Below are 12,664 nucleotides of genomic sequence, written 5' to 3' on the forward strand. Positions count from 1 at the left end.
CTTATTCTGTCTAGGCTACGTTGATAGTGAAGGTTGGTGGTCTGGACGATGTTGTTGTGCAGGCGTTGTGCTGATTGTGCTGGAGTTAGTTGTCTCGACAGCGGCTGTGTTGTGTTGGAGCTAGTTGGCTCAGTGGCGATTTGTTTCGCCGGTTGTGCTGGAGTGGGTTGACTCAACAGCGGGTTGTGTTGGTAGCTGGTCCATATGTACTTTCACACCATGTTACTGTTGCGGTCGTTACAATGGTAGTGAAGGTTTGTGACGGTCTGGACGGTGCTGTTGTGCAGGCTGCGGCGTCCTGCATGGGCTCATCGAGGTGATGAATCATCGAAGGTGTGATGAGCGGTGCTGGCGGATCAACAGTAGTGGATCCATTTGGTTGTTGTCTCCGGGTTGCGTTTTGTTGTGGCGAAAGCTGCGGAGTTGTTTGACATGGTCACTAGTTGTGGGGACATGTAGCGGACTGCGTTTGAAGTCTGCGTTGAGGGTTGCGTTGTAGACTGCGTTGAAGGCTGCGGTTGCGTGAAGTCTGCGGTTGCTATGTAGGCTGCTATGTAGGCTGCGATGTGGGCTGCTATGTAGGCTGCGATGTGGGCTGCTATGTAGGCTGCAATGTGGGCTGCTATGTGGGCTGCGATGTAGGCTGCTATGTAGGCTGCGCTGTGGGCTGCTGTCGTGGCGGCTGTTGGTTGTTGTGGAGGCTGCACTGTGGGCTGCCGTGTTGACTGCGCTGTTGACTGCTATGAAGGCTGCGTAGTTCAAAGATGGGGTCACCAATGTAGGCGGGGTACGATGTGTTGACCGTATCCCGGCCTAACGAAACACTGTTGTGTGGTTCAAAGATGGGGTCACCAATGTAGGCGGGGTAGCGATGTGTGTTGACAGCGCTGTTGGATGATCAGAAGGTTGCGTAGATCACGTCGGATTAGTACCAATGTAGGCGGGTTACATGTGTGTTGACCGTATCCCGGCCTAACGAAACACTGTTGTGCTAGTTTTATAAAGTTTTATTGTTTGCCTATGGTTGTACAAAGGTATGGTATTTGTGGGCAAAAGTATGTCGTTCAGCGGTCTCTGGATATGGTAGAGTGTCGCTGGCTCAGCATTCAGCTATGTACGGAAGGTCTCTGGATACGGCAGTGTGTTGCTGGCTCGTCCGGCTGGTTGATCTTCCAAGTCCGCGTAGTGTAGTGGTGGCTGGTCAGGAGCTGTATGTTGACTGGTCTGCTGCTGTGTGTCGACGCTTGCTGCTCTGGGTCGACTGGTCTGGTGCTGTGTGTCGACGCTTGCTGTTGTGGGTCGACTGGTCTGGTGCTGTGTGTCGACGCTTGCTGTTGTGGGTCGACTGGCGTGGTTTGGGTTGTACCTCCTTTTATAGTGTTTTTGGAATGCTTGGTGGAAGTGGTTATTGACGCGTACGAGAGGAATTTTGTTTTCGTCGAGGCGTCGAATTTTCTGGAATGCTTGATGGAAGTGGTCGTACGAGCATTTAGTTTATTGATGCGTACGAAAGGAATTTTGTTTTCGTCGAGGCGTCGAATTTTCTGGAATGCTTGATGGAAGTGGTTATTGACGCGTACGAGAGGAATTTTGTTTTCGTCGAGGCGTCGAATTTTCTGGAATGCTGGGCGGTGTTCCGCTCGATGTAGTTTAATGGTGGCGGCGTGTTTCGACCGGTTTGGTTCCACTCGACTGGTAGGGGCGTTCCGCCTGAGTTTAATATAACGACTGCAGGTGCATATCGTCTGGGTTTCGGGAATGTAGTTTGTTGTTGCGGAATATTCTCGAAGGTTTCGATGACGATGACGACGACGAGATTCCTACATGGCTCTCCGGTGAGTGTTAACGATGTGTGTGATTTTGTGGGAATCTTGATGTGTTGGAGTCTATTGACTCGATGGCGTCGTTGTTTGTCCGGTTGTGCTGGAGAAAGTTGTCTCGACAGCGGGTCTTGTGTTGCATGCCGGTCCAAGTCTTGTTCTCTACCAGGTTGCTTATTTTGGGCGAGCTGCGTTGGTAGTGAAGGTTTGCGATGGCTTGGATGGTGCTGTTGTGCAGGCTGCTGTGTTCTGCGTGGAGTCATTCGCGTGACTGTTTTGCTGGTTGTGCTGGAGTTAGTTGTCTCGGCAGCGGGTCTTGCGTGAAGAACGTTGGTTGACGAAGTGCGTTGAGTGCTGGTCTTCGTTGGTTGTGCTGGAGTTAGTTGTCTCGACAGCGGATCTTGCGTGAAGAACGTTGGTTGACGAAGTGCGTTGAGTGCTGGTCTTCGTTGGTTGTGCTGGAGTTAGTTGTCTCGACAGCGGATCTTGCGTGAAGAACGTTGGTTGACGAAGTGCGTTGAGTGCTGGTCTTCGTTGGTTGTGCTGGAGTTAGTTGTCTCGGCAGCGGGTCTTGCGTGAAGAACGTTGGTTGACGAAGTGCGTTGAGTGCTGATCTTCGTTGGTTGTGCTGGAGTTAGTTGTCTCGACAGCGGGTCTTGCGTGAAGAACGTTGTTTGACGAAGTGCGTTGAGTGCTGGTCTTCGTTGGTTGTGCTGGAGTTAGTTGTCTCGACAGCGGATCTTGCGTGAAGAACGTTGGTTGACGAAGTGCGTTGAGTGCTGGTCTTCGTTGGTTGTGCTGGAGTTAGTTGTCTCGACAGCGGGATTTGTGTGGAGACTGTTGGTTAGCGAAGTACGTTGAGTGCTGGTCTTCGTTGGTTGTGCTGGAGTCGGTTGTCTCGACAGCGGGTCTCGTTTTGCGTACCAGTCCGAGTTGTTCTTTTCTACCATGTTGCTTATTCTGTCTAGGCTACGTTGATAGTGAAGGTTGGTGGTCTGGACGATGTTGTTGTGCAGGCGTTGTGCTGATTGTGCTGGAGTTAGTTGTCTCGACAGCGGCTGTGTTGTGTTGGAGCTAGTTGGCTCAGTGGCGATTTGTTTCGCCGGTTGTGCTGGAGTGGGTTGACTCAACAGCGGGTTGTGTTGGTAGCTGGTCCATATGTACTTTCACACCATGTTACTGTTGCGGTCGTTACAATGGTAGTGAAGGTTTGTGACGGTCTGGACGGTGCTGTTGTGCAGGCTGCGGCGTCCTGCATGGGCTCATCGAGGTGATGAATCATCGAAGGTGTGATGAGCGGTGCTGGCGGATCAACAGTAGTGGATCCATTTGGTTGTTGTCTCCGGGTTGCGTTTTGTTGTGGCGAAAGCTGCGGAGTTGTTTGACATGGTCACTAGTTGTGGGGACATGTAGCGGACTGCGTTTGAAGTCTGCGTTGAGGGTTGCGTTGTAGACTGCGTTGAAGGCTGCGGTTGCGTGAAGTCTGCGGTTGCTATGTAGGCTGCTATGTAGGCTGCGATGTGGGCTGCTATGTAGGCTGCGATGTGGGCTGCTATGTAGGCTGCAATGTGGGCTGCTATGTGGGCTGCGATGTAGGCTGCTATGTAGGCTGCGCTGTGGGCTGCTGTCGTGGCGGCTGTTGGTTGTTGTGGAGGCTGCACTGTGGGCTGCCGTGTTGACTGCGCTGTTGACTGCTATGAAGGCTGCGTAGTTCAAAGATGGGGTCACCAATGTAGGCGGGGTACGATGTGTTGACCGTATCCCGGCCTAACGAAACACTGTTGTGTGGTTCAAAGATGGGGTCACCAATGTAGGCGGGGTAGCGATGTGTGTTGACAGCGCTGTTGGATGATCAGAAGGTTGCGTAGATCACGTCGGATTAGTACCAATGTAGGCGGGTTACATGTGTGTTGACCGTATCCCGGCCTAACGAAACACTGTTGTGCTAGTTTTATAAAGTTTTATTGTTTGCCTATGGTTGTACAAAGGTATGGTATTTGTGGGCAAAAGTATGTCGTTCAGCGGTCTCTGGATATGGTAGAGTGTCGCTGGCTCAGCATTCAGCTATGTACGGAAGGTCTCTGGATACGGCAGTGTGTTGCTGGCTCGTCCGGCTGGTTGATCTTCCAAGTCCGCGTAGTGTAGTGGTGGCTGGTCAGGAGCTGTATGTTGACTGGTCTGCTGCTGTGTGTCGACGCTTGCTGCTCTGGGTCGACTGGTCTGGTGCTGTGTGTCGACGCTTGCTGTTGTGGGTCGACTGGTCTGGTGCTGTGTGTCGACGCTTGCTGTTGTGGGTCGACTGGCGTGGTTTGGGTTGTACCTCCTTTTATAGTGTTTTTGGAATGCTTGGTGGAAGTGGTTATTGACGCGTACGAGAGGAATTTTGTTTTCGTCGAGGCGTCGAATTTTCTGGAATGCTTGATGGAAGTGGTCGTACGAGCATTTAGTTTATTGATGCGTACGAAAGGAATTTTGTTTTCGTCGAGGCGTCGAATTTTCTGGAATGCTTGATGGAAGTGGTTATTGACGCGTACGAGAGGAATTTTGTTTTCGTCGAGGCGTCGAATTTTCTGGAATGCTGGGCGGTGTTCCGCTCGATGTAGTTTAATGGTGGCGGCGTGTTTCGACCGGTTTGGTTCCACTCGACTGGTAGGGGCGTTCCGCCTGAGTTTAATATAACGACTGCAGGTGCATATCGTCTGGGTTTCGGGAATGTAGTTTGTTGTTGCGGAATATTCTCGAAGGTTTCGATGACGATGACGACGACGAGATTCCTACAAAAGGATTTACAGAAATGGAACAATGGATAGCACTGTGACTATCCTACCTCTAGTGATTACTAGTCAAATGTGAACCGGTCGCTCTAGATCGGTCACACGTGATCACCCGTCACACTAAAACTGGTCACGAGAAAACTAGTCACACCCGAAAATTGGTCACACTCAAAAATTCGACCATTTTTTTATTTGTGTGTGTGACCAGTTTTTTTGTGACCAATTTTCGGTGTGACCTGTTTTCTCGTGACCAGTTTTAGGGTGACGGGTGATCACGTGTGACCGATCTAGAGCGACCGGTTCACATTTGACTAGTAGTCCGTTTACCAACAAAAATAGCCACATAATATTTCGAAGGGCATGAATTGAAATTTACTGAAAATCGCACTAGCGAGTGACAGCTGTCAGCTGGTAAGGTCGAGACAGCTGTCATTGTTCTAGTCATCTTTTGTAGTGGTTTTACTCGCGTTCGAAATGGAGCCGGTGAGCTCCCGCGAGGAGTCTGCGCCCTCCGACATCGAAGAGGAGGGACGCATCCCCGGACCCCCATTTCGAGGAGAAAATGCGACGCAAACTTCGTTTCTTCTCCATGAACCCCATCGAAAAGTGGCACGCGAGGCGAAAATTCCCATACGAGTACATAAAAAACACATATATCTCCGAATCTCGAACCAATCAACACTTTTTATTACCAGATTCGTGTTCACTGGGCAAAATCTCGTCTCTGAACCAAAAAAAAGTCGTCATTTGTCGAACAGTGTAATTAGAAAACCTCTTTTTCAAACTTTGTAGTCTCTTTTGTGGATACTTTTCTCATGCTGGTGTTATTAAAAGTAAATTTAAATTTAAAACGTCTTCATTCCATTTCTCATGTGACACTTTATTAAAAATTTTCTATATCTTTTGAATTCTTTTTTTCTCACTTCTCGTGCCTCTTCACTCAGCTGGCTTATGGGCACTAAAGCATGTTCAATGATTTCCAGGCCATGAATTAAGAATCTGTGAACAGTTGGAGGCAAAGGGTACCACTTTTTTTTCCGTGAGAGGGGAAAACCTTGCGTAGGCCCCCCCGGCCCGAATGCCAGGGGGAGTGTGAGATTCTTACTCCCTAAAAACCCCTCTCTCTTTCAGTTGCTGCCGGACAGCAGCAACTGAAAGAGAACATTACCAGGCAGCAGCTGGGCTTGCGCAATGCGCTCACACTGGAGACAGAACACTGCCTTCGTCTTCTGGTCTACTAGTTCCAGCCCAGCGCGATTTAGCCATGTCCTCACCCGATAGAGCGCGTCATTGCCGCAGATCTCCACGCTTCTGAGGGATTTCGCAACCACCATGATTGCGACATCGTCCGCAAAAGCAACGGCGCTGGCACCCTCCGGGAGCTCCACCCTCAGTAGCCCGTCATACATAGCGTTCCACAGGACAGTTCCGAGGACAGAGCCCTGCGGGACGCCCGACGAGAGTCGCCGCGAGGAGAGATCGCTGGTAGTGCCGCACTGATACTCCAGTTGTTGGTTTTCAAAGTAGCTCTCCAGCAGTCTCGTCAGGTAGCGGGGCACCCGATGGTCCTCCCCCACGGCTCTTAGGATATTATCCCATCGAGCCGAGTTGAAAGCATTTCGGATGTCCAGCGCCACCAAAGAAAGCGACATGCTTGCTCCGCTTCACAGATCCTTCCCATGCCGATCGTACTGTTCCGACGACACGGTTGACAGCGTCAATCGTTGATCGGCCCCACCTGAATGCGTATTGAAGCAAAGGGTACCACTGGGGTAATAAGAAATGGGGTATTAGGTCTCTGTGTGCATCGGTGCATTCTTGAAGAGTTTAAAGAAACCTCTGTGAAAGTTATTTAATAAGCTGGTGCAGATTTTGTTGTTTGTTGTTGGTACTTTTTCGATGAGGGATGCGAAGAAGCTACAGTAACTTCCGATTGGTACAAATCTATAGATGCCATGGAACTTTCCGGGACTGAAAATCTCTTAAATTTATAATTCAGATACGTACGTGGTTTGGATAGAAAGGATCCACTATTTAAACGATGAGGAGATTATTAAAATTTTCTTCACAATACGATCTCGTTACATCCGGTAACCTGTACTTGCTCTATAATTTCTTCCTTTGGGGATATTTGAGAGTTGAAGTCTACAAACATCCAGAAAACTGCAATATTTATAATAAAAAAGTTATATGCACTTAAAGATAACGTAATAAAATTATTTAGAATATGAATATTGCGATTTTTACCACCATAAATACTATTTATCGAGCACAGTTTAATATCCAGTGGAGGAGATGATCACCCTAACACAACCAATACTCCAAGTAAGTACTGACGGCTGTGTCGAGCCAAGTATCGGATGCTTCGAGCGAAATTTCCCATTCGTGAAACCATTCCAGCGTCTGATCCATGATTGGTCTCCGCACGCCGACATAATTTTCAGCATTCAACGGGTCTTTGTATCTGAAAATTGACATTCACAAAACGATTACTCATTGATGAGACACAATTTCATTGGCAATCTTTAATTTAATTTATAATAAATAATTAATTTAATTTATTTTATGTTCAACAGATTTAATCAAATGGTCTGATTTTTTAACTCCTTACAACGCATATATTAATGAATTCAATAGAAATAATATAAATCATTTATGAACATATATGTAACAGCATTATATTGTACTATTTCAGAATATTCGTACGCAGTGGCAGATTTAATTCATTAAGCGTATGAATTCTTCATATATGTATGTACATATGAACGGGTTCCCCCGCGGAACATCAATCTAAAACTTATCTCAACTATAGATTTTTTCGAAGCTGGAATGGATTTTTAACAAAAATTGTGAGTGATTCGGAATTAGTAGCTATTCTTTCCAATTCCTCATACGCTATATCCACGGTTGGGAGATTACCAAAATCACAGATCGGGACATTCACTATTTCGAACGATCAAAAAAATGGAATGTAGAATTGAGAGAATGTGGGCCACAATTTTATACAAATTATTGCAAGCGGAAAGATCTTTAAAAAATATAATCCATTTCTCATACATTTTTTTTTTCGTTTGCTTCAGTAAGAATTTGTTTAATAAACAGACACCTATGTATAGAAGGTCAACATTTCAAATAATATTAAATAATTCTACAATTGAAGAAAATTCGATTTTCATGTTTGGTTTAAGGACAAGACTTTATTACTTTTGAAGCAAACCATTTCTATTTACGTACATTTTTGTACATATGCAAATTTTGAGAAGTCAGGATTTTCAGAGGCAGTGCGGGACTCGGGATTTGTCTGTTGAACTCAGGACAGTCCCGCTAAAATGGGGACGTCTGGCAACCCTGGCCATATCACAACACAATAAGCTCATGTTTTCCGATATTTCATTGAATAATTAACTCCCAGTGGAAACATCGTTCAATCCGGCCATCCCGGAAGTCTCTACATGGTTATTATCATTGACCACTTCAAATATGACATTATTTTCTTCACCGTGACACCTAGCCATTTGACAATAAAGACTATATTGTAAAGTAAATAAATGCATATCAATATAAATAACAATTTATAATAACCATTCAGCTCCGAGATCTGTAATAGCGTCTCCGAGTGGCAAGCTGTTTGCTCGGTCGTCTATCGGATTGCCGGCCTCCAACGGCAAAGCTTCCTACCCATTTTCATAAAGCTTGGTGAGACCAGCCGGTCCGCCATCAATTACTACATCATAAACTTCACTGAAATATAAAAATACATCTAATTAAAACTAACGACACATAATCGTCACAATGCTCTAAAATTGTGCCTGAATGGTTATTTTTCTCCTTTACAAAAAATTATACAAATTCAATTTGAATTTGTATGAAATCTCTGTACAGGAATTCCTGTAGTTATTAAAAAAGTTGTATACACGGATATACATAGATAGAAGTTTGATTGAAAAGTAAGAGATCTAAAAAGCATACAAATACTTAAGTATTTTAGAATTGTATCGAAACTTCAATTTTTTATCTTTTCAAAGATTCAAATATATTGCGAAGTGGTTTTAGATTGTTGCGTGCAAGAAAATGATATGAATTGAATCAAAAGAAGTGCTAATTACCTATTTCCGAATGACATTTTGAGGTTATGTGAACGATGACATCTGTCAAATGACAATTGAATTGACGCTAACACCACAATCGATGAGCATACCTATTAGTGCCATTCTAAAATTTCATTTAGCGACTCTAAAAATAAATCATGTTTTTTAATGTACATTCATTAATATGTGCATGGATTAGTCTGATTTTCCCGTTTCTCAATAATTTCTCATTTTTTATTTTATTTCTTCCCTCTCCTGTTTATCATTTTTTTTTTATTTACGTTTCAGAATTATTTGAGAATGATAATTAATCATACTCGGTTTCAAATTTATTACACGAAAAATAAATTATTTCACTTTCTTGAAATGTTAAATGAAATGTAAAATGTTAGGTACCGCTAGATGGCATTATTAGAAGTGACAGTCGGTAAAGCTGATTTCTACTTTATCGTACTGCAAACGAATGCCGATGGATGTCAATCTTTTCACATAATGCATTAAGTTCAGGGACAACGAACCTAAATTATAAAAAATTAGCTAGCACGCGAAGGATTTAAAATTCATGTTTTTTAATGTAAAATTATTAATATGTGCATAGATTAGTCTGATTTTCCCGTTTCTCATTAATTTCCGATTTTTGATTTTTACTTTAACTATGTATGTATGTAGTAACAATAGATGAAGTTTTGTGATCATGCGAAAATTCGAACTCGAGATTTTGACTGATTCGAACTCAGAATCGATTACTGATCACGTTTTCATGATCTAGAAAAAATGTGTGTCTGTGTATTTTGGGGATTTTTTGAACGGTAAACGGACTACTAGTCAAATGTGAACCGGTCACAGGACAACCGGTCGCTCGTGAACATCCGTCACGCTAAAACTGGTCACGATAAAACTGGTCACACGCTAAAACTGGTCACAAGAAAACTGGTGACGAGAAAACTGGTCACACCCAAAAATTAAAAATTGGTCACACAAACAAAAATATTCGCAAATACTTTTTGTTAACGAAATTTTTATTATTATCGACTAGACATATGTTCGAGCCAAAAGCCCTCGTGGCCGTGGCCATGGCCGTTGGTTGTGGTCTTCGCGAGGAGTTCGCGGACATCTCATCAGTAAAGCCCGGACCCTGAGGGGGCCGTCCATTGTTCAAATGGTGTAAATGCATTGTTAAAGGTTTGCCGAACCTTTTTTACAAAGCATTTACAACAATCGAACAATAGACCGCACGCTTCCGGTCCTACCTCTACTCATCAGAATCAGCTCATCTGACGCTCTCTAGCCTCTAGAGAAGGTTGGCAATCGCTTTTGCGTTAATTTCACTTTGACAGTTTGTATGTCAAATCACAGTTTAATAATCTTAATTCACCGCGGTAAAAATTTGACCAAAATCCGCCAACCGGAAGTAGAACTTTTGTCTTGTGCAAGTTTCCATACATTTGCGCTCAATTTGTATCTTAGCTATTAGTATTTCGTAATGCTGCCAGTATGTGTGAATGTGTGTGTACGGTTGAATATAGAATTTTGTTTTGTGACTTTCTTATATTCCTCAAATACATAGATAAAGTCATGGGTTGGTCACACCCGAATTTTTACTTTATTTTTAGTGTCGTTTCCGAATTATTTGAGTGCGATAGTTTCAAATATTTATCACACGAAAAATAAACTATTTTGGTTTCTTGAAATGTTAAATGCAACTTATAATAAGTACCTCTAGATGACATAATTGGAAGTGATAGTCGGTAAAGCTGATTTCTACTTTATTGTACTGCAAAGGAATGCCGATAGATGTCAATCATTTTCAATCTCACATAACGCATTAGTTCAGGGACGACGAAACTTTAATTTGTATGCGTGCCAAATGTGGCACGACAAATCGGCGCAAACCAACTTAGCGCCGACCTTTCGGCGCAGACAACTCACAGCGCAACGACTATTCAGCGCATGGACTATTCAGCGCAACGACAATTCAGCGCAAAATCAATTGTTTCAATGAGTTTTAAATGCGTTTTCGAAAACAATTACTGTATTGAAATTGTCGGCCTACATGATAATTTCATAAATGAGAATAAATTTATTTGATACTCTTTGAGCCTTGAAATATAACGCAAGCAGGGTTTCTCAACTAAGGCCACAAAAATTTATTTTTAAGCAGGGTTTCTAAACCGGGCAGCAATTTTATTTTTCAAATAGTTTTTTAGCAATCCAAACTTTTACAGGGTTTCTCAACTGAGTTCCGCAAAAAATATTACTTAAAAAAAGTAAAATCTTACGTATGAACGGATTCTAGACCAAGGTTCGCAAGCCCGTCTTCACGGCATCTGCTATTCATATCTAAAATGTACGCGTATACGTATGTATGTATTGAAGTATTTATCGGCCATTGATTTAAGTACGTGAGTATGTACCGTTTATCATGCACCCTTTTTTTGATCTTTCGACTTAAGATCTTTCGATTATCGATCTTTGCCTTCCGACATTTGCGTTTTCGGGCGTTTCACATTCGGGCTCGTGACGGATACCGATAAAATCTATATGCCGAAGATGGCGAACTAAATTTTAATGCGAATTGTACATTCGAATTCTTTGAAGAAAAATTTACATTTAAAACACAAACTAAACACTAATCTTTTCTTTTTCAATATGCATTTGACATTCATCATTACGATTTCTTTCGAAATCGCTAATTTTACTAGATCAGGGTTTCCCATTATGTTTCCCAACTACATATGTTCCACGGGACCTGAATAGGTGTTCCACGAAAATTTTGCTATGGTTTTATAGGCTGTAACATATTTAGCCCTCCCGTATCGATATGGGGTACACCTCAACCAAAAAATTCTTGTTTTTTCAACTATTTGTTAAATAGTAATAGTATCTAGCGGAAATTTATTGTATTCCACAAAGATATCCTAATGAATCGAACGCGAAAAAAAAACAAAAAAAAAACAAATGAGTAATAAAGATATTGATGTTTTACACAATATATATGATTTATTGGTCAAAAATACGCGCCTAGAAATTGGACACGGGAATAAAAATTGTGGAAAAAGTATTACAATATAAGGTGAAGGTAATACAATTTTTAATACAAGAGATAAAATTCAATTTTGAATTTCATCAGTTGAATCTAATAATTTTGATTGTTTTCCTGGCTTAGATGAATGACTTAAATTTTAAAGTAGATGAATTTTAAAGCCATTAAATGATTTCTGAGCGGGTTTGTCAAAGACAACCCCAATATGGAAAACAAGCTATTTTTGTCTTACTTCCGTTTTCTACATCCTATTTATGCGCAGCAGAATTTTCTTATTATGCTGCAATGATCAATGAGCAAAGTTTCATAATGATGATTTGCGAACCTTAGTTCAGAAGCCCTGAATACGTAAAAGTTTGGATTGCTAAAAAAATCTATTTGAAAAAAAAATTGCTGCCCGGTTTAGAAACCCTGCTTAAAAATAATTTTTTGTGGCCTTAGTTGAGAAATCCTGCTTGCGTTATATTTCAAGGCACAAAGAGTATCAAATAAATTTATTCGCATTTATGAAATTATCATGTAGATATGGCCGACAATTTCAATACAGTAATTATTAAAGAGCGGGCCCAGAGCGCGTTGTCCATTGTTCACATGTTGTAAATGCATTGTTAAAGGTTTGCCGAACCTTTTTTAAAAAGCATTTACAATATTGGAACAATAGACGGCGCGCTTCCGGTCCTACCTCTATTAATTATTTTCGAAAACGCATTTAAAACTTATTGAAAAAACTGATTTTGCGCTGAGTTTTTTGCGCCACGCGCAGGATTTAAAATTTGGCCAGTTGTAAGTATTCACAACTCCGTCAGTAAATGAAGATTAAGAAATAATGACTCTTAACGTCTTGAACGAATAATGAAAGCCACTATAGTGGCTTTTGGATATTCGGCTGCCAGCTCGGAAAGCCAGTATAGTGGCTTTGTTAAGCGGCTACTTTGAAGC

General features: G+C 42.6%; 1 protein-coding gene across 1 annotated transcript; it reads right to left on the reverse strand.

Annotated features, from left to right (window-relative positions):
- Nucleotides 1-1,256: 1,256 nt before the first annotated feature.
- On the reverse strand, nt 1,257-8,769 carry LOC143921182 (uncharacterized). The gene is made up of 5 exons (XM_077444359.1): nt 8,701-8,769; nt 8,177-8,335; nt 6,842-7,058; nt 6,602-6,757; nt 1,257-4,594 (listed from the first exon to the last, which is right to left on the reverse strand). The coding sequence occupies exon 5, from the start codon at nt 2,081-2,083 to the stop codon at nt 1,490-1,492; it is 594 nt and encodes a 197-aa protein (XP_077300485.1). The 5' UTR covers nt 2,084-4,594; nt 6,602-6,757; nt 6,842-7,058; nt 8,177-8,335; nt 8,701-8,769; the 3' UTR covers nt 1,257-1,489.
- Nucleotides 8,770-12,664: the final 3,895 nt, after the last annotated feature.

Source organism: Arctopsyche grandis, chromosome 2 (assembly GCF_051622035.1).
Source record: "Arctopsyche grandis isolate Sample6627 chromosome 2, ASM5162203v2, whole genome shotgun sequence".
NCBI classification, from domain to species: Eukaryota; Metazoa; Arthropoda; class Insecta; order Trichoptera; family Hydropsychidae; genus Arctopsyche; species Arctopsyche grandis.

Bases quoted from the DNA above. Each gene is read 5' to 3' on its own strand.
- LOC143921182 (XM_077444359.1), bottom strand. From the start codon at position 2,083: ATGACTCCACGCAGAACACAGCAGCCTGCACAACAGCACCATCCAAGC.